The sequence below is a fragment of the Schistocerca serialis genome, chromosome 4 (assembly GCF_023864345.2).
Source record: "Schistocerca serialis cubense isolate TAMUIC-IGC-003099 chromosome 4, iqSchSeri2.2, whole genome shotgun sequence".
Lineage (NCBI taxonomy): Eukaryota > Metazoa > Arthropoda > Insecta > Orthoptera > Acrididae > Schistocerca > Schistocerca serialis.
Window position 1 is genome coordinate 61,096,719 of NC_064641.1, and position 25,281 is coordinate 61,121,999.

At 41.5% G+C, this 25,281-nt stretch overlaps 1 protein-coding gene and 1 long non-coding RNA gene across 2 annotated transcripts; both read left to right on the forward strand.

Annotated features, from left to right (window-relative positions):
* The first annotated feature begins 453 nt into the window (after positions 1 to 453).
* LOC126474230 (uncharacterized) lies at positions 454 to 5,297 on the forward strand. Its single transcript, XM_050101695.1, has 2 exons — positions 454 to 712; positions 4,988 to 5,297. Exons 1-2 carry the CDS (start codon positions 454 to 456, stop codon positions 5,224 to 5,226), a joined length of 498 nt encoding a protein of 165 aa, XP_049957652.1. The 3' UTR covers positions 5,227 to 5,297.
* Positions 5,298 to 12,866: 7,569 nt separating this feature from the next.
* On the forward strand, positions 12,867 to 17,574 carry LOC126474029 (uncharacterized). The gene is made up of 2 exons (XR_007586560.1): positions 12,867 to 12,954; positions 17,267 to 17,574. It is a non-coding gene; the product is annotated as an uncharacterized LOC126474029 (long non-coding RNA).
* The last annotated feature ends 7,707 nt before the right edge of the window (positions 17,575 to 25,281 follow it).

Sequence of the window (25,281 nt, forward strand, 5' to 3'; positions counted from 1 at the left end):
TCTTTAAAGTATTCCCACATCAAACAAATCCAAAAGGGTCAACTGGGTAGACCTAGGAGGTCCTAGTATCAGTAAACCACGACAGTCACGACCGCTGCATTAACTGTCAACGATTTGTGATACGTATTCATGCACGATAAGGAATATCGTTCAAATAGTCAATTAGCTTGTACACTGCTGTGTTTGTGAATAAATCGTATTTGGGAAATTCAGTGCTTTCGGGAAGTATGTTTATCACGATTATTTGCTTATTTCACTGTCTCCTCCTTGCCCCCTTCGTTTGTATTTACAATACGCAAACACTGTATATAATGCTGTGTCAAACTGTTTCTGTGTTTCTTGAAATTTATGTCTGCTAGAGAGTGACAGGTAGCCAGCTTACCATACTGGAAACTTCCTCTAGGACGACAGAGAATAGATTTGGTGGTTTGGGTCGTCTAAAAAAGCATTTCCATGCTACGTAACAGTTTTTCAGGGAGTGTGACCTTGACTGGAGGCTGCTGCACGTGTGACGCCCTCGTAGCGACAGCGCGGGACGCTCGCCAGGCTGTGGTCGCGCTGGCTGGTGCCACGTTCCGCTGGCCAGCCTTCCGCCACGCCCATCCCCGGTGCACTCTGCGCTCGCGTAACCACCACCAGTATAAAGGCGGGGCCGCCAGCCCCCGGCATCAGTCGACGACAGCAAACCGAAGGCGACACCATGAAGACTCTCGTGAGTACACTTGCGTATGATGCCGAACACTGTAGAAGCGGTATCATCGCATTTCACACAATATTGTTACCTTCCATGGTTGGAAACTTTGTGTGTTATTATCACATGTGTTATTATATAGCTAAACCCACCGTGTGCTCCACAAACCACAGTACCATGTGTGGCAGAGAGTACATTTCGACCAAAAACCATTTTCGCCTCGCTCATAATCCGCCTTCAAGTCCATGGTTGCTCTAAATGCTTCCACGTCTACATCTACATCCATACTCTACAAATCACTGTGATGCTCATGGAAGAGGGCACTCCCCAGTGGATAACGTGAAATGAAATGATCACGTGGCATTGTTGGTCGGGAGGCCCTGTCCGGGGAAGTACGACTGCCGGGTGCAAGTCTTATGCCAGGTGACGCCCAATTGGGTGACTTGCACGTCGGTGATGATGAGGTGATGATGAGAAAAACAGAACACTCAGTCCACGGGATGAGGAAACCTCCAACGTGGCTGGGAATCGAACCCATGAACTCTGCAAGGTAGGCAAACACGTTATCACTCAGCTAAGCAGGAGGATAGTGTATGATGCATTGGGTTTTTATGCCGTTCCATTCACTGATGAAGTGTGGGAAGAAAGACGTCTTACATACCTCTGTGCACGTAGCAATTACACTAATCTTCACTATGCGGGAATGATTCATAGGAGGCACTAGTACAGTCCTATATGCTTCAGGGATTCTTGAAATTTCCCAAGTAGGTCTTTGGGTGATAGTTGTGTATATCTTCAGGCGTTTCTCAGTTCATCGTTTCCAGAATTTCCGTGGACCCCACGGATCAAGCAAACCAGTGACCGTTTCTGCTGTCCTTCTCAATACAGTAAGCGATATTTGGTATGGGTCCCATACATTTCAGCAATATTCTATGATGTGTCGCGCAATTTAGCATTGATCTCTCTAGCAGTGAAGTGCGGTAATGTGATGTGGGGATTTCAATGTGTACCAAGAACGCAGACATTGACTGAAGGTGAACAAAAAACCAATTATGCAACTTTCTATTTTCTTGTGGTAGTTAAAACGTTATGACTACGCTTCATATAGCAGACAGTAATGATCCTATCACCGTTCTTTGGGGCCTCGGGACGTTATTATCTATAGTGGCGCCGAGTCTCATTCTGCGATTTGGTTCCTACGAAGTCTTCGAACCAAATGTTACACCATGCTGACATTCCTCAAACGTGTATTATTGTTACTGCGTAACGGCGCGAAAGTTTATCGAAGACTTTCCAGCAGCCTAGAAACGTCATAACAAATTGAAAGGTGGGTTTCACACTTTCGGTGCATCCAAGTTAATTCCTACATAGGAGACGTTTGGTCTCCAAGAAACCACCATACACGGGCGCTAATTGTGCACAGCTAAGGTACGACTTACTCATATCACTGAGATGATGGTTTTACACAGCACTTCTTCAATCGTTCCTAAAGACTGAAGGGTGGATCTGTGTCCCTCTGATAGCCATCGAGTATTCCTCGTGGTTCCAGCACCTATAATAAAACAGAGACTAGTTATTTTACGTATTCGACATGTGTCTCACGAAGAATGTAGGGTGAAGACACTAAAGTTGTGAAGTTAAATTTTGTTCTACTTGTTGACCATTCTCAAGAAAAAGGAAAAACTATAAATAGTAATATTCATTTTTATTTCTTCACTTAGTCCCTGTGGTAGCTAGCATCTTAGCCTTGACTTAACTCTTGCAGTTGTTCTACCTTTGAAAAATGTAGCTTTTAGAAATGTACCTAAGGTAGCGAGTTCAGATTAGTTCTGTCACTCCAAGCAGAACATATTTGTATTTGCTCGTCCACTACATAGTGTTCTGCTAATAAAGGTGTCATACTACATGTACTGTACAGCTACCACCGAGAATCTATGCCAACCTTTCATCTCAAGCACGCCTAACTGGTCGAAAATTCTATGCGTCGGTCCTACTGAGAGAGGAAAGGATCTTCGATTGTCAGGGCAGAATATTTAACGCGACCATAAAGGTTCGTAGTTTTGGGCCATCTCTGTACTGCAGTCATAATCCTAATAAGCGTTTTATAATTGTAATAAGAGGACTTAGACAGAAGGATGTCGGAAAAACATGGTTGTCAGTGTTTTATATCGCTTGACGGAGAATGTGTTAGGTACTATAATGCAGTGACTGTGACGTTAGCTTCGTCTTTCCCTCAGTAGACGTTGACGTAACAAGTCTGCAAAGGAATTCAGCACTCACTCTTGAGACTACATACGTTAATTACGCATTCGCGGCATGTGTAACTCAGGTATTCATATTGGAAAAAAATGTTAATGTTTCAGAGTCTGTGAACATTTCATACATTAACTACGTCACTTTAACCAAGATCGAATAAACATAGGCAGCAAATCCTGGTTTTTGCTTCAGATTGTTTGAAGAAACTTACTCGGGATCCCGTGCATCACTCAACATGTAAGAGCGTCCAGTTCTTTATCCGCTGTACTAACTCGTTGTGTTTCACTTAATTATAATAGCGCTGACTGATACAGAGAGGCTTACCCATGAAGTTAGCCTTCGGCTGTAGCAACGCGTATATACATTACGCTCAAAACACGCTCAGCTGTAAGTACTGCTTTGTAGTAATATAATCCGCAATGTCACTCCCAGTCTCCGTGATGCTGATGATATTTCCATGCTGTGATTAGACATCTAAGATCTGGATGTCGATGGGGTATCAGGTAGTCGACGTACTCCTTATCATCAGAAGTATGTAGTTCTTAAGTTACAATGAACGCTACACTCCATTTGGTTTGTAATGTAAAAATATCCAATAGATTTCAGAAATGCTCTTATTATTACTAACGGTTATCGCATTTACTGGGATTGAGACATCCATCATGATCAGTTTCTTTCATCAAGACTAAACTCAAAATAGGTCTAACGTAAGAAGAAAGTTATCAATGATGGTTTCAGTAAATGTTAGTCATTAAATCATACATATCATTACACTAGCATCAAAGGGGTATTATTAAGAAATATATCCGTGGTTTGCACTAAGCTGGTTTAAGACAACTATGGCTCCATTATTTTATTTATGCAAAAAGAAGATAAATTGGCTCACATGGCACGCAGGTTTTCATTAGAAGCTGTAATGAAAAATAATGGTTTAAAACCCATATACGTTAACGCCTGTCAAATACTCCAGGGAAATGAGTTTCGGTAGGAAAGAGGGTAGAATTCTGTTATCATGATAGGGTAGGAAATTCTCAATCTTATGAAGGTTAATTCTACTGTTATCCTAAGACCATCATTATAATGCTGGAGTTACAGAGTGCGAGGGCAGGTAAGTTTTTGATATCTCATCAACATTAATACCGTTAGAGACTGAACAGAGGTTCGTATGGACCATGGAGGTCGTTGAGGGATGGATGTAAGACTAGCGGCGGTGTGTAAGACATCAGTTCTGAATTCTTTGACGAACCATCCCATAATGTGCCGCAAGTGAGTTAGGGAAGTAACGGGAAGAACCTGGATTTTAAACCTACCTGTCCAGCATACCAATCTAGTGTGATGTTCACAATGCTAATAGAGGCGACACTCATTAGCTTAAATGCTTTGTTTCATGGAGTTAAATACTGTGGTTACTTTATAAAGTATGCCATCGCTCTTTGTTACTGTTTCCATGCCACTGTAAAAAGTCACATTTCTACTCTTTCCCCAGTGATACGGAGGTGTGGAACGTTGCCTGACTGAAACTATAATATAAGGATTGCGTTACAAAGAAGCAGCATCACCATCATGTGAAATATGAGATATGGCACAAATGTATATAGCAGTAAGGTTAGTTTGTGGTTTCTACAAAAAATAAATGAACCTGAGGTATATATCCACTAATCAGAAAATGAAATATTGATGTCACAGCAAATACAGCTACTATACAATATAAGTGATGTGTATCCTACCACAGTCAGCCTTTCTGATGACTCAGACTGAGATGCATCATCACACAGCAGAGACATTAGCCTTACAACAGACAATCGAGGTGATGTAGTGTACACTGTGTTGTCTGTGGTTCTTTTCATCGATGGTGTGCCTGTTGTAGTGTCCTTGTTGTATACTGCCACTGAACGGAGACGTTATTCTTGTTATAGATCTGGCTGTGAATCTGGCTGTGCTATGAAGCCTCCGATTTCTTACGGCCACAGATGTTGCTGCTGTCGTGCTGGCTGATGTGCGCAGTCCACTCTCTGACCAGAGGTGTTCTCTTTGCCACAGGTGTTCCTGTTTGTGGTGCTGGCTGTGGTGTGCGCGGCTCTGGCTGTGCCGGGCCCTCTGCCCCTACCACGTCCTGGCCCAGTGCCGATCCCTGCTGCGCCCAGGGAGACCCTGCGTGGCAGCGAGCAGGTCTACTACGGTGCTTACTACCCATACGTCGTCGGCTGAGCACAATGACAATGGAAAACGGCTACCTAATGGGCATCGCTGTGGACTTGATACAGACATCTTTTGGCTAATGTTTACTATTTCTCTATTACATCCGAAATTGCCTTTAATTCTCAATAAATTTTACACTTCCTATTAAGAAGCCTCTGTTATTTTTATTTTATTTGTTAATTTCTTGTAGCTTATCCAGTTAACACTTCTCCTGTATATGGTGCTGTAACTGTACATGGTTTTACGTAAGTATTCAGTTTAAAAATTTACTACCAAGCCATAATGAACGCGATCCTCTCTATGCCGTCTACAGCCACACAACGTATCTTCCATCTAAAACACAAATGCAAAGATACATTGATTTAAGATTCTCGTTATTACTGTGGACCTATACAAACTCCTACTATGACCAGCTATCGGACCACAAAGTGATAACGAGATTTTTTCACTGTCCCATTTAATAATGTACTCTTCAGAATAGCGAAATACCGTTTAATATTAAAAATCCCAGAATTATCTCCTATTAAACATCTCATCTAAAGGGCGACTACAGGGCAGATGGCATTGACGTGACATCGTTACATCCAAACCAATATTCAGACAACGGTATGTTAAACGAAAATATGATATAAATAATGCAGGTCATTAAAATAATCTACTTTGATTCAGTGCTTCCTCATATTATCATTTTAAACTGGTGAATAAGTAGTAACCACGACTGGTTCTTAAGAAAGTAATATTGTTGACTGCAAACAGATTTGATGATGCAGACACTGACAAAGAAGGAAAAGATATACAAAGTTACAGAACAGGACTGCAGAATACAGAAAGATATACAAAATATTGCCTATGGAAGCTGTAAAACTGTGTGGGAAAATTAATCAAAAAATCTCAAATAGATTCATTTGGCAATCTGAGAATGATGTCTATGGGTAGAGAGGAACGTGATAGTCAAATGACGATGAACTTGATAAAAATTTACGAAATATGATGCAAGAATAGAAATGATAAGTAAGAGACAATGGCTGGACTACAATGATCAACTTTAAACAACACCACACGATGTAAATTAAAATCTGGGCCAAAATGATAATGGGTGACTAGTACTTGTTTAAGTCAGAACGCTCATCGATCACGTAGAACAGCTTGCTCTTTCGTCCTTTAAATATAACGGGTGCAATAAATTCACAAGCATGGTTGATTCTTTGCATGTAGAATCAAGTTATCATTACTGATTGTACTAATCATGATCAGTGTGCCGTCACTAGTAACTTGGCGCTCTTGCAGAATTCTGCAGCCTGTCGCACCTACTACTGCTTAGTCTTTATGAATATCTACATATGCCATTCGATTTAAAAATTCGATTTAAAAATTTCCGCCCTGACATGAGAGCTCTTCGTGGATGAGGTGTTAAGGGGACTGTATTTATTTTTCGTTTATCTTGATGATATCCTAATATTTTCTCCGATGGAGGTATTGCATGAGGGAAACCTCACAGCAGTGATCAGCTGGATAAGCGGATATGGTCTACTAATGAAGGAAGCAAAATGTATTCTGCACCAGAAGCAGATAACATTCTATAGGCATACAGTTTTAGCAGTCAGTATTTGTCCATTACAGCAGAAAATAGAGGTCATTAATGATTTAATGACATATCACACCACCACTCCCAATCGATTTGCAGAAAATAGGTAGGTAAAAATTAGGGAGGGAAAAAGAACATTTATTACCAATTAAGGGTGTCCCAGCTATCTTGTCCACCCAAAATATCTCTGGAACAATAACAGCTATTGGAATACGACTTTCACCGGTTGAATGTAGGGCTGGGGCCCATGAACGTACATATTTGGAAACATTCTAAAACGAAAGCATATGTGTTTTTTAACACAAACTTATGTTTTTTTAAATGCACCTCCTATATTTTTTCTTCAGCAATCCATAGCATGACAAAGCACATACACAATGGCGTTGATTGCATCACAATATTCCCATTACATCCCGAGATATTGAGACGCGAAGTTGACGCTTGAAACACCCGACATGCGCTGCTAGCGCACCTCCTGAGGCTCAGGCGTGAACCCCATACTGCCCGTAATCGCGATGTGATTGACATGTGTAATCACACTTCCACCCTGTATATATCCTATCAACTCACTCATCCCACATTATTTCGGTAAAAGAATCATTCACATGATCTATGGAACATTCAACCAACTAAGTAATAAGATTCCTTGAAATCTCGAACTTCTGTTGAATACACCTATTGGGAGCGCTGAAGAGTTTGGCGCCATTGGCAGCAGCACTGTCACGCAATGACATCACAAGCTGACCTGCCCAGGAAAGGACACTAGAGATGCAGTGCGCTTTGGAAAATGTAAAAGCAAACATAGAGAGCAATGCTGTTGAACCACAGTGTAAGCAATGCATCATTAGCTATAGGGAAGACGCTAGCTTGCAGGCTACCGGCCCACCTCTACCAGTACGTCGGAAAGACTTGAAACCCCTTGGGTTTTTCTCCTTTCTCCTGTAAGATCAAGTAGAGAGCATATGACAGAGGGCTGTTAGCCACATACAAAGCAGTGTGGCACTTCTGTCTTTACGTCAAGGCTAGAGCATTCATAATTAATATGGACCACAAACTACAAACATTTCCGCTATCTAGAGCTTGTCAGCCATTTTACAACAGAGACGAAACACTTAAAAGGAGTAGAAAACACTACGGACAATTAACTGAAGGAACAGTTACAGATTACATTTATTAGAAGCTGAGGAACTTATTTGGTGTGGTGTTTTCAGACCATGTCCCAGATTTTTGTGCCTAAAATCTTACATAGAACAGTTTCTTACAATATCCATAACTTCGCCTACCCTAGAAAAAAGTAAGCATTAAGCTGATGATGGGGAGGTATGTGCAGCCCAGCATAAACAAGAACTGTCGCCGATGGTTGGGAACTTGTGTAGTATGACATTGGTGCAAAGTTTGGCAGACATGTGCATAAACCGTTGGGAGGTTTCCCAGAGGTAACAGAGCATTTCTGACACGTCCACATACACATTGTGGGTCTGTTACCTCCATCAGACGGATAACGCTATAAATTGGCCACAGTTGACAGATTTGTTCTGTAGGGAGAGGCAATTCTAATTAGTAACAGAGCTTCAATACAACAGCAAAGCCCTTTTTAACAGCATGAATAATTCGTTTTGGCTCTCTAGCTAACGCCACTACATATCACGAACGGCATTTACAGTCGACTCTGTTCCTTGACCAGTGCACTTCTGCTGTCTCCAACAACCTCATACCACCGGCTACCAACCGGTATGCAATGGAATGGTAGATGCTGGCATACAGCATTAAAACCTACACTCAAGTGGCTTGCATCTGTGTGTTGCCACTTGTTTTACTGGGACATCTCAAAGAGTATCAACCAGATATTGCAGCAATGACCGCAGAGATGTTTTAGAGAAAATCTTTACACCTGGCATTGAATGTTTGCTAATATCCGAGTAAATCACCGAAATATCAATTAGCCAAGCAACAGCGATACAGTTTTTAACTTTTAAATAAACCGTTTTTGAAAAAGGAGTCATTTTTCATAAAAGTTGCTTTTAAATATTGCGTTATTATAGAAAATGGGAAAAGTGATCACTGCAGTTTTAACAACAATGCGACAGAAACGAGCAAAAAACACATGGCATAAGATTGGTAGAATATTGGTGAGACAATTATGTCCATGTTTCAGTGTGTCATGGCTTATGATATGCGTGTACGTCCTCTGTGCAGGACTTGCGCCTACCTGATTCATACAATACTTCATACCATAGGCATAGTTACTCACTTTCGTCGCCGGACGTCCGTTGTACTGCAGACTGGCACCAACTGTATCCTGGAAATATTTTCATGAAGTGACTCAGTAATAAAGTACAACGCTTCATTTGCTCTAAGAGGTTAAAGATTTGTCTGCCAAATTAAAACATAATTTCTTCAACAGAGTTTCAAAAAATTAGAATAATAGGAGAATACTAGTGACATTTCGAGAAAAGCAACAGACTCTGGGCGGACTAAATTTTCTTTTATTTGCCTGTTTAATTTAATATTTTGATTCTATGTATGTGAGAGAGATTAAAGATTTTGACATTTAGTACAGAAACAATCGGGAAAAAACCGAAAATCAGTTATTTCAAAAACCGGTCCTTCCGAGACGGTTTAACAGACGGATTAAACTGGCTTGGAAAAAATTAACAGATGAAACGATTGTTTCGGCGATAATCGCCATTGCTAGCGCACGGTTCATTTAAATCCCTATCTAACCGGAAGTCTATGTTGGAGTAAGAGGAGGCAAATCGAATGTATTTCACGAAATGGTGAACCACACGGCTGAAAATGAGGCTGGCTGTTGAACATTGTCCGATGATGCAAATGACCGTGGTCGACCGCCTCCTTTCGTTCAAGCACTGGCGCCTGTGTTTTGGAACGCTCCCCATGCTGTGAGCGTTACCAAACTCCCGGGCTACACTTGTCACACTTCGTCTTTCTTCCAGATTCTCCATGATTCTTCCCCGTTTGAAGCCATCTAAATGTTGTCTCGTCCCTGTAGTAACGAAGACCACCACCACAGTGCACTGTAACTGCTCACTGGTTGACACAACTCAGCATCCACAAACCTAAGCAGTAGAAGTTTAGAAACTTACAGACTCTCAGAACACCAACCCATTCCCACAAAAAGGTAGAGGAAACCAGTAATTTTTCAAATACGGTGAGCACACTTATCGCAGTCATACATAACACGACGAACCGGATCTCAGCCCTCGGTGAGGAACTCCAGTTTCTACGCGGACCAGCGGACAAACGGACCACGAGAGATCACTCTTGCACTTAAATCATCTGTCTCCCTCATAACCCCTGCTGCTACCACTCCTATCTAAACTCTCTCTCTATCATAATGTCTAATTATATCAGATTATCTACGAATATAAACTGTATGTGTATGTATTTTTCAAAGAGTACCTTTGTTACTGTTTATTTCACTTTTTGTACTACATGTAGTTTAACATGACTATTAAAACATTTGAAAGCAAAATGAGTAGACTGCCTGGTTAGATGTAAGAGAGGACTTGATGGCCCTAATCTTGCCAGGTTAAATAAAATCAACTCGGTGTGCAGCGACGATGTCCCTCGCAAGGCACCGAAGAAGCCGTCACTAGGATACGACGAGCAGAGAGGTTTAATGAGAGACAGAAATCGATTATAACGCACGCTCAACTTACATATTCACTCCATTACCTTTTTCCAAACTGAATGCTTTCACAGCGTGATTTCGCGGAACCGCCTGTTTTTCCGTCTTCGTTTCGTTAAATGAAGAATCTACTGCGCATTCTTCCGATTTTGTTAACAAAAGACCCCATTTACGTTATCGTTTAGTGTAATACAAACTACCTCCTGCATCATTTGATCTTCTGGGTATAAGGCTGCGTCAATTTTTTTTTCCTCTTTCGAAACCAAATGTGCTAGAGAAAAATGTTACGAAACTATCAGACCAACGAAGGTGGTTCAGAAACATTCTGCTTATACAATTCTTTCTTCAAATTCTCAACTTAAGTAATGTATTATGTCTGAGTACATCAATACCTTATAACAGAATCCCCATGGGTCTAAACTACAGATATCCACTTGAGGACCAACAAACGGACAAATGTTCCCCTTGACCATCTTACATGTGAATTCAGGGTTCACAATGTCTATGTCCGCACATTACGGGAAGCGAAAAAAGAGAGGAAGATATATATCATAAACCATTTCTCTCGAAAATATTTCTCTCCTTCATCCATCCTCAGTGTTACCTCGGACGACGTATCATTGATCTCATTTGTACTAAGATTTCAGTACAGGCGAGGTGCGTATTTGCTTCCATTGCCCTCAGTGGAATGTATAAGTTGTATTAAATGTTCACCAACCTGCAGTCTTCTACAGTTGTTGTCCCCTGCGCAGAAAACAGCACGTAGGTCGTGAACCCGAAAATTGAGTCTGTAAGAAACACCTAGCGTGGAACTGATATTTTAGAAATGATTAAATTTGTTTGTACGGAATGCCACTTGCTTTTTATTGGCAGAACACGAGGCACTGCGCAATTACATTCCAATTTAGAGTCACAAATAATTTCTATTCTTCATCAAATTAATGAACTGCGTATTTCTGCAATTACAGTCACACTGCTTTCAACTACACGTCTATATAACCGCACATTGCTAATAAAGTCTTAACATGACACCGACCGCAGCAGACATGTCTGTTCTCCAAGTCTTCCTAACCAGCTCTCACACTTACAAACAAGACACTGCAAAATAAGCCTTAACTTATACCACGGCCGATAACATTTCTGCCCTCCGAGACTACCGAACCACCTCTGTGTGTGTAAATGATAGATTACTAACGAAATCTTAACTGACACTGACCGCGGCAGACAACACGTCTGTCCTCCGACACTGCCGAACCAGCTCTGATCTTACAGCCGAACCACTTCGCCCGCCATCCAAGTTAGGTGCGATCCAATGATGACAGCAGTGATTCGTCTGCCTTTTCGTTTAGCAATTGCTTATTATTCTGCTGGATATTCATACTTGCAAAATAATGGAATAACAACACGCTAATGAGAGGTGCTTCAATTTAAAATGCAAGTAAATGCGGTGTTTAGTTTGCGTAAAATTAATAAAAGGAGACTATCATTTGGGCGCGCAACTTCCGATCGCAGCAGCCAATCGCGGAGGGGACCTGAATTTGCGTGGTCGTCCTCACGAAAGTGGTACTGAACAAACCGTCTGTCATCGGAACTTCACACCACATTACGTCATCTCGTCACTTCTGCCTTATCAACTGGTCTAAGAAGAGCATCTTTCATCTGAATACGATGGCTGCAAAAGCCATAAATATTACAACATGTTCAAACAACCAAGGCGTGTTCCGAATGTATTGACCCTTTTACACAATGTGTCACTGACTTCATTGAGTCTATCAATAGGGATAGAATACACCGAATCTTTCAAGTATCCCCACACCAAAAAAATCCAAAAGGGTCAACTGGAGAGACCTAGGAGGTTCTAGTATCAGTAAACCACGACAGCCACGACGGCTGCATTAACTGTCAACCATTTGTGCTACGTATTCCAGCACAACGACATGACAGTCTTCTGGTGCACAATAAGGAACATCATCCAAATAGTCGTTTAGCTTGTACATGACTGTGTTTCTGCATTAATAGTATGGGGAAACCACTGCTTTCCGGACGTATGTTTATTAGGATTATTTGTTTATTTCACTGTCTCCTCCTTGCCGCCTTCGCTTGTATCCGTAATACGCAAACACTGTAAATAATGTTGTGTCAAACTGTTTCGGTGTTTCTCGAAATTTATGTCTGCTAGAGAGTGACAGGGTGGTTCAGAGAGATTCTACTTACACATGTTGCTTCCTCGTATTCCCAACGTACCCAACTCTAAATTTACTCTAGGACGACAGAGAATACTTCTGGTGGTTTGGGCGTCTAGAAAAGTGTTTCCAGGCTACGTAACAGTTTTTCTAGGTAGTGTGACCTTGACTGGAGACTGCTGCACGTGTGACGCCCTCGTAGCGACAGCGCGGGACGCTCGCCAGGCTGTGGTCGCGCTGGCTGGTGCCACGTTCCGCTGGCCAGCCTTCCACCACGCCCATCCCCGGTGCAGTCTGCGCTCGCGTAACCACCACCAGTATAAAGGAGGGGCCGCCAGCCCCCGGCATCAGTCGACGACAGCAAACCGAAGGCGACACCATGAAGACCCTCGTGAGTACACTTGCGTATGATGCCGAACACTGTGGAAGCGGTCTCGTCGCATTTGACACAATCTTGTTACCTCCCATGGTTGTCAACTTGTTTGTAATTATAACATATCATATTATATAGCTACATCCACCGTGTGCTTCACGAACCACAGTACCATGTGTGGCAGAGGGTACATTTCGACCGAAAATCGTTTCCGCCATCCGTATAATACCCCGTTCAAGTCCACGGTTGCTCTAAATTCGTACACGTCTACATATACATCCACACTCTACAAATCACTCTGATGCGCATGGCAGAGGGCACTCCCCAGTGTATGGCGTGAAATGAGATGATCACGTGGCATTATAGGTCGGGAGGCCCCATCCGGGGAAGTTCGATCGCCGGGTGCAAGTCTTAAGTCAGGTGACGTCACATTGAGCGACTTGCGCGTCGGTGATGATGAGGACAACAGAACACTCAGTCCACATGAGGAGAAAATCTCCACTGCGGCTGGGAATCGAACCCGTGCTCTCTGCAAGGTAGGCAAGCACGTTATCACTCAGCTAAGCAGGAGGATAGTGTATGATGTATTGGGTTTTTATGCCGTTCCATTCACTGATGAAGTTTGGGAGGAGGACGACTTACATACCTCGGTGCAGGTATAGATCAGACTAATCTAGACAACGCGCGAATGATTCACATGAGGCATTAGTACAGTCCTCAATCCTTCATGGGCTCTTGAAACTTCGCAAGTATGCCTTTGGGGAATTGTTGCGTATATCTTGAAGCGTTACTCAGTTCACCATTTCCAGAATTTCCGTGGATCCCAAGGAACAAGCTAACCAGTGACCGTTTCTGCTGTCCTTCTCAATATAGTTAGCCATATTTGGTATGGATCCCATACATTTCAGCAATATTCTATGATGTGTCGCGCAATTTAGCATTGGTCACTCTAGCGGTCTAGTGCGGTAATGTGGTGGGGGATTTCAGTGTGTACCAAGAATGTAGACATTGACCTGCAGGTGGACAAAAAAAAAATAATGCAAATTTATTTCTAGTTGTAGTAGTTAAAACGTTATGACTGCGCTTCATATAGTAGACAGTAATGATCCTATCACTGTTGTTTGGGGCCTCGGGACGTTATTATCTATAGTGGCGCTGAGTCTCATTTTGCGTTTTCGTTCTTACGAAGTGTTCGAACCAAATGTTATACCATCAGCATGGTATTATTGTTACTGCGCAACGGCGAGAAAGTTTATCGAACACTTTCCAGCAACCTAGTAACGTCATACCAAATTGAAAGTTGGCTTTCATACTATCGGTGCATCCGTCATCCATGTTAATTTCTACGTAGGAGACGTTTGGTCTCCAAGAAACTATCAAACACGGGCGCAAAATATGCACAGCAAAGGTATGGCTTGCTCAGATCAATGAGATAGGCTGATAGTTTTATAGAGCCCTTCTTCAACCGTTCCTAACGACTAAAGGAGGACCTGTGTCCCTTTGATAGCCTCCGAATATTCCCCCTGGTTCCAGCACCTATGATAAAACAGTTGTTATGAGAGATACTAGTTATTTTACGTATTCGACATGTGTCTAACCAAGAACGTAGGGTAAAGCCACTGAAGTTGGCAGGTTAAATTTTGTTCCACTTGTTGACAATTCTCAAGCAAAAGGAAAAACTATAAATAGTAATATTCATTTTTATATCTTCGCTAAGTCTCTGTGGTAGCTAACATATTAGCCTTGAGTTAATTATTGCAGTTGTTCTAGCTTGTGAAACGTGAAGCTTCTAGAAATGTAACTAAGGTAGGGAGTTCAGATGAGTTCTGTGACTCCAAGCACAATATATTTGTATTAGCATGTCCGCTATCAAGTGTTTTGCTAATAAAGGTGTTCTGCTGATAAAGGCGTCATATTACAGATACTGTACAGTTACCACCAAGAATCTATGCCCACCATTCGTCTCAAGCCCCCCTAACTGGTCAAAAATTCTGTGTGTCGTTGTAATAAAACACAGCCATTTATATCGATTTGTCGTACTGAGAGAGGAATGGATCTTCGATTGTCGGGCAGAATTTTTAAAGAGACCTTAAGAGTCATAGTTTTGGGCCATCTCTGTACTACAGTACTAATCCTAATAAGAGATTTATAATTGTAATGAGAGGGGTTAGACAGAAAGATGTCGTAAAACCATGGTTGTCAGTGTTTTCTATCGATTTACTGAGAATGTGTTAGGTACTAATATAGTGATTGTGACGCTAGCTTCCACTTTGCATCATTGAACGTCGACGTAACAAATCTGCAAAGGGCTTGAACACTCACTCTTGAAAATACATACCTTAATAGCGCATTCGCTTTATGTGTAACACAGGTCTTCATAATGAAGACAAATGTTAAAGTTTCACATTCTGTGCACATTTTTGTCATTAACTATGCCAGTTTAACCAAGATCGAGCAAACATAGGCACTAAATCTTGGTGTTCGCTTCAGATTGTTTGAAGAGTCTCATTCTGTATCTCGAGCCTCACTCATCATGTAAGCACGTCCAGTTCTTTAACCACTGCACTAGCTCGTTATGTTTTACGTAAGTATAATAGCGCTGACTGGCACAGAGAAGTTTACCCATAAAGTTAGCCTTCGACCGAAGTAACAAGGATCTACATAACGCTGGAAACATGTTCAGCTGTAAGTACTGATTTCCAGTAATGTAATCCGCAATTTCACTCCCAATCTCCGTGATGCTGATGACATTTCCATGTTTAGATTAGATATCTAAGATCTGGATAATAGCATCGAGGGGGAATCAGGGAGTCTACATATATTTGATCTTCAGAAATACATAGGTCCATTTGCTTGTGTAATGTTAAAATATCCAATAGATTTCAGAAATCCTCTCATTATTACTAATGGTTATCGCATGTACTGAGATTGAGACATCCATGATGATCAGTTTCTTTCATCAAGACCAAACTCGGAATAGGTCTAACGTATGAAGAAAGTTATCAGTGATGGTTTCAGTATATGTTAGTCATTAAATCATATATATCACTACACTAGTATCAAAGGGGAATTCTTAAGAAATATTTCCATGCTTTGCGCTAAACGTATTTAAGTATGGCCCCATTATTTACTTTGAGTTCAAAGAAGATAAATAGGTACACTTGGCACGCAGGTTTTCATTAGAAGTTGCAATGAAAATCATGGTTCATAAACCATATAAGTTAACGCCTGTAAAATACTCACAAAGTACAGTACGAAATAAGGTAGAATTGAATTATCATGAAAGCATAGGAAATTCTCTATCTTTGGCAGGTTAATTTCACTGTTATCCTAAGGGCCATGATAAATAATGCTAGAGTTAACAGAGAGTGAAGGCAAGTTAATTTTTAATATCTGATCACCAGTGATACCGTTAGAGACAGAACAGAAGTTCGTATGGATCATGGAGGTCGTTGAGGGCTGACTGAAAGACTAGAAACAGTGTGTAAGATATCAGTTCTGAGTTCTTTGACGAACCATCCCATAATATACCGTAAGTGAGTTAGGAAAACAACGGGAAGGATCTCAATTTTAAACCTACCCGTTTACCATACCAATCTCATGTGATGTTCACAATGCTAACAGAGGTAATACTCATTAGCTTAAATTCTTAGTTTAATGGAGTTAAAAACTGTTGTTACATTATAAAGTATGCCATCGCTCTTTGTGGCTTTTTCCATGGCACTATAAGGAGGCCCATTTCTACTCTTTCCCCAGTGATACGGAGGCGAAGAACATTGCCTGTGTGGGAACGTAGGATAATCTACAAAATTCTGAATGAAACTATAATATAAGGATTGCGTCACAAAGAACCATCCTCACTGTCGCGTGAAATATGAGATTTCACACAAATGTATTTAGCAGTATGTTTAGATTGTGGTTTCTACAAAAAAATAAATGAAACTGATGTATATATCCACTAATCAGAAAATGAAGTATTGATATCACAGCAAATACAGCTACTATACAATAAGAGTGATGTGTATCCTACACAGTCAGCCTTTTTGATGACGCAGACTGAGATGCATCATCACAGACCAGAGATATTAGTCTTGCAACAGACACTTTACGTGATATAGTGTACACTGTGTTGACTATGGTTCTTTTCATCGAAGGTGTGCCTGTTCTATTGTTCTTGTGGTACACTGTCACTGAATCGAGATGTTATTCTTGTGATAGATCTGGCTGTGCTATGAAGCCTCCGATTTCTTAATGCCACAGATGTTCCTGCTGTCGTGCTGGCTGATGTGTGCAATCCACTCTCAGACCAGAAGTGTTCTCTTTGCCACAGGTGTTCCTGTTTGTGGTGCTGGCTGTGGTGTGCACGGCTCTGGCTGTGCCTGGCCCTCTGCCCCTACCACGTCCTGGCCCAGTGCCGATCCCTGCTGCGCCGAGGGAGACCCTGCATGGCAGCGAGCAGGTCTACTACGGATATGTCCCATACGTCGTCGGCTGAGCACAATGACAATGGGAAACGGCTACCTAATGGGCATCACTGTGGACTTGATACAGACATCTTATAGCTAATGTTTACTATTTCTCTGTTACATCCGAAATTGACTTTAATTCTCAATAAATTTTACACTTCCTACTAAGAAACCTCTTTTATTTTTATTTTATTTGTTAATCCCTTGTAGTTTACCCTGTTACCGGTGCTCCTTTACCTGGTGTTGTAGCTGTACATTGTCTTATAAGTATTCAGTTTAAAAATTTGCGAACATGCCGTAATGAAGGTGATCCACTCTATGCCATCTGCAGCCACACAATGTATCTTCCACCTAAAACACAAATGCAAAGATACATTGATTTAAGATTTTCGTTATTACTGCAGACCTATACAAATACACTCCTAGAAATGGAAAAAAGAACACATTGACACCGGTGTGTCAGACCCACCATACTTGCTCCGGACACTGCGAGAGGGCTGTACAAGCAATGATCACACGCACGGCACAGCGGACACACCAGGAACCGCGGTGTTGGCCGTCGAATGGCGCTAGCTGCGCAGCATTTGTGCACCGCCGCCGTCAGTGTCAGCCAGTTTGCCGTGGCATACGGAGCTCCATCGCACTCTTTAACACTGGTAACATGCCGCGACAGCGTGGACGTGAACCGTATGTGCAGTTGACGGACTTTGAGCGAGGGCGTATAGTGGGCATGCGGGAGGCCGGGTGGATGTACCGCCGAATTGCTCAACACGTGGGGCGTGAGGTCTCCACAGTACATCGATGTTGTCGCCAGTGGTCGGCGGAAGGTGCACGTGCCCGTCGACCTGGGACCAGACCGCAGCGACGCACGGATGCACGCCAAGACCGTAGGATCCTACGCAGTGCCGTAGGGGACCGCACCGCTACTTCCCAGCAAATTAGGGACACTGTTGCTCCTGGGGTATCGGTGAGGACCATTCGCAACCGTCTCCATGAAGCTGGGCTACGGTCCCGCACACCGTTAGGCCGTCTTCCGCTCACGCCCCAACATCGTGCAGCCCGCCTCCAGTGGTGTCGCGACAGGCGTGAATGGAGGGACGAATGGAGACGTGTCGTCTTCAGCGATGAGAGTCGCTTCTGCCTTGGTGCCAATGATGGTCGTATGCGTGTTTGGCGCCGTGCAGGTGAGCGCCACAATCAGGACTGCATACGACCAAGGCACACAGGGCCAACACCCGGCATCATGGTGTGGGGAGCGATCTCCTACACTGGCCATACACCACTGGTGATCGTCGAGGGGACACTGAATAGTGCACGGTACAACCAAACCGTCATCGAATCCATCGTTCTACCATTCCTAGACCGGGAAGGGAACTTGCTGTTCCAACAGGACAATGCACGTCCGCATGTATCCCGTGCCACCCAACGTGCTCTAGAAGGTGTAAGTCAACTACCCTGGCCAGCAAGATCTCCGGATCTGTGCCCCATTGAGCATGTTTGGGGTTGGATGAAGCGTCGTCTCACGCGGTCTGCACGTCCAGCACGAACGCTGGTCGAACTGAGGCGCCAGGTGGAAATGGCATGGCAAGCCGTTCCACAGGACTACATCCAGCATCTCTACGATCGTCTCCATGGGAGAATAGCAGCCTGCATTGCTGCGAAAGGTGGATATGCACTTTACTAGTGCCGACATTGTGCATGCTCTGTTGCCTGTGTCTATGTGCCTGCGGTTCTGTTAGTGTGATCATGTGATGTATCTGACCCCAGGAACGTGTCAATAAAGTTTCCCCTTCCTGGGACAATGAATTCACGGTGTTCTTATTTCAATTTCCAGGAGTGTACATACTATGACCAGCTATCGGACAACAAAGTGATAACGAGTTACACATAACTAACTCTCCGAGATCCTTTGTTTTTTTAAATTTGTTACTTCCTTTCTTTCAACACTTTAAGAAGATATCCCGAAAAATCAGACAAAAAATATTTGTAGAGGACTAAAAACAGATTACTGCCTTATAACCTACAACACACTGCCACACATAAGATCTTAGACGCTGTTTTTTGTATTAAACTGTGCGATTCTGAGCCGCCCAGACAGCTGTGCGTGTTGCAAGTCGCTTCTAGGATTCAGGGAGGCATCTGGCCCGGGTCGAACCCACTGAATGGATTAACCATGAGGGCCGGTGTTCTAGCTAGTGTGAACGTGGTTTTCCGGTGGTGAGTATCAAGCTTATACCCACGTTCCACCTCAGTTACACAATTCGCAAACACTTCAAAAGATGAAACTTCCTGGCAGATTAAAACTGTGTGCCGGACCGAGACGCGAAATCGGGATCTTTGCCTTTCGCGGGCAAGTGCTCTACCACTGAGCCACCCAAGCACGACTCACGCCCCATTCTCACAGCTTTACTTCTGCCAGTACCTCGTTTCCTACCTTCCAAACTTTACAGAAGCTCTTCTGCGAACCTTGCAGAACTAGCACTCCTGAAAGAAAGGATATTGCGGAGATATAGCTTAGCCACAGCCTGGGGGATGTTTCCCGAATGAGATTTTCACTCTGCAGTGGATTGTGTGCTGATATGAAACTTTCTGGCAGATTAAAACTGTGTGCCGGACCGACGCTCGAACTCGGGACCTTTGCCTTTTGCGGGCAAGTGCTCTACCACTGAGCTACCCAAGCATGACTCACGCCCCGTCTTCACAGCTTTACATCTGCCAGTACCTCGACTCCTACCTTCCAAACTTTACAGAAGCTCTCCTGCGAACCTTGCAGAACTAGCACTCCTGGAAGAAAGTATATTGCAGAGACACGTTTCATATCAGCGCACACTCCGCTATCGAATGCATATCTTTTCATCAATGCATTGCACATAAAAAAATTAAATTTATTATGTAAATTAAACGGCTTGAACATCCTTTGAAACTAATTTCTTTCGTCATTAGTGCCCGCCCTTGCGTTTCAAAATGGATTTGATTGCTTGAAAGTACTTTATACAAAAAATCATTTTACATGCAAACCCTTTAAAATTTTCCGCTAACTTAGCGTTGCAAGTTATTTTCTGATACATTCTTCCACTTTACAAAACCGCTTTTCTCGGTACATATGCTGTCTAATGACATATTCTTAATCATGAAGAAATACAGTGTGTACTATAGATAGTAACTACGACAATTATCTCTGAAGAAACTTTCTGTATTAGTCCCACAGTCAGCGAAAGTATAACGTGCTACGAGTCAGTTCGTGGAATGTAAGAAGCTTGAAAGTGGTAGTAAAACTAGAAAACCTGAAAATGGAAACGAAAAGACTCAATCTAAATATAGTAGGGGTTAGTGAATTGAAATGGAAAGAAGACAAGGATTTCTGGTCAGATGAATATAGGATAATATCAACAGCAGCAGCAAATAGTATAACAGAAGTAGGATTTGTTGTGAATAGGAAGATAGGGCAAAGAATGTGTTACTGCAAACAGTTCAGTGATAGGGTTGTTCTCATCATACATGCTGATGTCGCAAGCGGAGGATGAAGAGATAGAGAAAGTATATGAGGGTATATATTTTTATCCCCTATTTCAGCCCCTTATGGGTTGAATTTCTCACTGAGAAATCAAATACAAATTTTCTTACATTTAACTTTAAGATGCTTTCATAATGAAACACTTCCATAAAAATTTTCAGCCCCTATTTCATCCTCTTATAGGCTGAATTTCCAGAAGCACTGAAACTTGTATGTTTTTATTTGCAATCGAGAAGTTTGATACCAGTTTTCAAGTATGTAGAAATAAAAATCCTTTAGCAGTAGTTTAAAAATGATTTAATTAGAAATAAACTTTCAACCACCATTTTATTCCGATGGAGACTGTATTTCCAAAATGCTAAAACATTAATTTTATTATTCCTGACCGAGAAACCAATTACCAATTTTTATAGGTGTAGCTCCAAAATTGCCTTAATAAGCGGAATATCTTCAACAAATATTTCATCACCTCCATTACCTCCTTTGGGATGGAATTTCAAAAGATCCCTTCTTTAATGACACCTACAGAATAAGATCAACACCCTTACCAAATTTCAGTTTTCCTTAACGATTTGGGTTGCGTTAGTTAGTTAGTCAGTCAGCAACTCAGTACAGTTCTTTTTATATGTTTTTATAGTCCGTGTATACTTTTACTAACACAAGGCACCTAGGAAACATCCAGAGCATTATGCTCAAATGAGCAGGAGAACATATATCAGAGAGAGAGAGAGAAAGGAAAGACTAGAGGAAGAGCAGGAGAGAAAGAAGAAAATGCAGAAAGAGAGGCAGGAGACAGAAAGCGAGAGTCAAGAAAAGAGTAAAGAATTTTTCATATATTTGCAGAAATCATGTGATGAATTTAGAGAAGACACCAATGTTAGCCTTAATCAACCATAAAGGACAATAGATAATAAGGTTCTAATACTTCCCACTTCATTGGCAGAAGTAATTGTCAAGCAATCGGAGGACAAGGACGATATTAAAAGTTAACAAAAGGAATCAGAAACACTTAAAAAGGATAGTCAGGCTATCAAAAGTGTTTTAGAGATCCTCTGTCACATAGTAGCTAACGATATTGGTGAAGTGCAAACATGGGTAGTTAAAAAAATGTGAGGTGTGATTGGTCTGCAGACAATATCAGTATCACGTGGGGTGAATTCTTCCAGTAATTACGCTCCACCACTACACAGACGTCGGGGAGTGACGGTAAGCAAACTCGAGAAATCAAAGCCTGGAGCAGGTATCTGAGTCAGCTGGAGAGAGTGTGTAGGTAGTCCAAATTGAGAGATAGGAAAATCTAGAGGAAGTTGCAATTGGTGGGAGGAACTTGGCTTTGAAATGGGCAACGGTATCACACAGAAACAGCTTAAATGTGATCCTCAAGATAAAACGCATCCACTTCGGTTTGTGAGAGATTACCTACTGCTTGTTCATATGAACGGAAAATCGACTTGTTGTTACCCATTTACAATGCAGTTTGACGCAATGGGTATTATTAAATATGGAGAAATTTCAGTCATATAATCAATGAGAGGGAGTTGGTTGTCAGGGATCCACAAACGTTTAAGGCTGTAGCTATTAGCACCTGGATTTGTAATAAATCACTGGGTGAATAGATAAATTTTCTAGAATTAGATACAAATCAAGCCAAATATATGGATAAAAAATGTCCAATTCAGATAGTAATTAGCAGGCTACAGTGGGAGCTACAGAGAATCGAATAGACGGATCTTTGGAAAAGTTTTTTTATTCTTGGAATTCTAGATCAACTTGATTACTTAAAAAATTCTGAGGAAGTTTATGGGATTAAGTGGGAGACAAATAACTGTAACGTGGAGAGATGGACAACATGGTAGAGAATCTGCATACCTTAGGTAGATTATTGTCACACATACTACATATCCAAATTTTAACCAAAAATTTAGAGTTGATAGATACAAAGGCCAGGCGGCGAAAGCAGGAAAAATTTGAGAATAGTTAGGAGTGAACGTTGTTGGCCAATTACGTGTGCAGTATGTAATCAAGAAGGGACTATGAATGTAATCAGGCCAGTAATTCATGATCAAATTAGTGTCGCAAATCAAATAAATCGTCCAGGACCCTGCGAGATGGAAGGGACAGTGAACCAATCGACCTTTCTACGACGTCAGGAGGAAGAATTGTGTAGGCACACATCGTCAGGGGTGAAAGACCGGGAGTATGAAGCTAATCTCTACCTTTTGTTGAGGGTCAAGTAAATTACAAGACTGTAAATTTGTTAGCTGTGCTTCTGATTTTGAGAGACAAAAATTTTTGGATGGAGTAAAATGCATCAGGGAGCCAACTTCTTGGTCAGTTAAGGGAGTACATTCACAAGGCATAGTGAGAAACCGAAGCAAAAAACTGGCTACACTGAGATTTTTCATAAAGGGTGTAGAGTTTCTGCATCGAATATACGTGGTATCAGACCTACACGCACAGACTTTGTTGGGAGAAGACTGGCTGAAAAGGCAGGGAGTCATAATATTATTTATCACTCAGGAGGAATGTGAAATATATGAGGGAAAACATGTGATGGTTATATTAAAATGTGATGAGGATAAACTGTAAGCTTATCTGATGCCCATGCTATCAGGACAAGTTAGACACTGTGATGTATGGAGCAGATGCACAAGGGGCCACAGATTAATTAACCTGGCATCGACGAAACGAGAACAGCAGGTAAGGTGTTAGTATCAGATGGAAGAAAGCTGCTGGGTAAAGTGTATAAACAGATAAGCGATGAAATCTAGAATGAGCAAAGGGAATGCAAGCAGAGGAATGGCATGTTATTTGAATTATGAGCACAGTATGAACAAACAAAAGAGAAATTGACAGATGATGTTTAATTATAAGGGCTAAACTTGCAGTATGTAGTCAACAGAACGGTGAATAACGGTGAAGTTAGTATAATATTGATCTCAGGTAGTACTTATAGGCAAGTTCAATCAGAAATTTGGAATGGCATTGAAGGAGCAAATGGTGCACGGTGTCTTGTAACAGGATTACGTATACAAAAAGTGAATGAAAGAAAGAGTAGTAATGTTATAACGACCGGTTTATTAATTTCAGCATCAATGATACTCTTTCTAGACAATCAATGTTGATGTTGGCGAAGATGAGGGTATACATTTATTACCTTCAGGCTGGGTATTTAAGAAATAAAAGTTGTTACGTATTGTTGAACGAGAACTGACGGTACAGTATAAAGAAAATGAGCAGCACATGTTTTTCTGCAGTACAACAATCAGTAGGATGTAAAGCAATAACCAGAGGAAACGGAAGAAGAGAAATGGGAGAAAATTTGTAAAGAAAACCTCTGTACCTCCAAAACTACTTTTAACAGTCCTAGAAAAATCAGTATCTAAACTTAATAGCAAAACAAAGGGAATCCAAGTACTCGGAAAGAGATTAAATAACTTGAGGGCCTCTGATGATATTGTTCTGTTTTCAAATAGTATAGTACAACTCCAAATATCAGTTACCGAAATTGTGATAGTCTTCACTAAAATTAGTCTAAAAATGGAGAATGACAAAACCAAGGTCACGATGAATATGTGGACACTGAAGGGAAATACGTGTGTTGCAGGTACACAACTGCAAAGAGTGACAGAATACATCTACCTCTATCAAATTGTAATTATGAAACGAGACTTAAAACCAGAAATATTTCGAGGTATTAAATTGAGCAGCAGTGTTAAGAAAGTTTCTCCTTATTTTTCAAATCTAATATGTCGACTGAGCTGAATAAAACGGTTTTTGACCATGTATGTTACCAACAATAAAATTATGGCTGTAAGACGTTGGCATTAAAAATTTATTGTCAGAAAGTTCGTAGTAGCTCAAACAGGAATTGAAAGATAAAAGTCCCGAAATGGCAGTGCACTGGTCATGGCAGTTGAAGAAATGATGGCAGGTGGTCCAAACAAATGGTAGATTGGGAACCAGTTAATCAAAGGAGACGAAAGGTAATAACATTAGACAAGTGGGACAGAGACTTGCGAAGGATAGCTAGATTCAAATGGCAATGGTAAGCCCAAGGCTAGCACAAATGGACAATTTAGGTTGCATGACGGCTCAAAGAGACCACATCACCAATAACTGAATTCTCTGATTACGATGAGGTCGATGATATGGAGACATTTAACAAGAAAGCTACGACTTTGCAATCGTTTTAGTGCAAAACTGAATTACAAGAAAATTAATTGATACCTTATAAATAACTGAACTGTACCGTATAATAAAGTACAAAGCTGTTTTGAAATGTCTAGATGGTAATGATATACAGTTTCTTAGGACAGAAAATAGAATGTGAAACTAAGTAAATGAAAGAAGGGGCAATAATAT

Bases quoted from the DNA above. Each gene is read 5' to 3' on its own strand.
- LOC126474230 (XM_050101695.1), top strand. From the start codon at position 454: ATGCTACGTAACAGTTTTTCAGGGAGTGTGACCTTGACTGGAGGCTGC. The intron at 713-4,987 runs GTGAGTACACTT...TCTTTGCCACAG, and splicing joins GCGACACCATGAAGACTCTC to GTGTTCCTGTTTGTGGTGCT.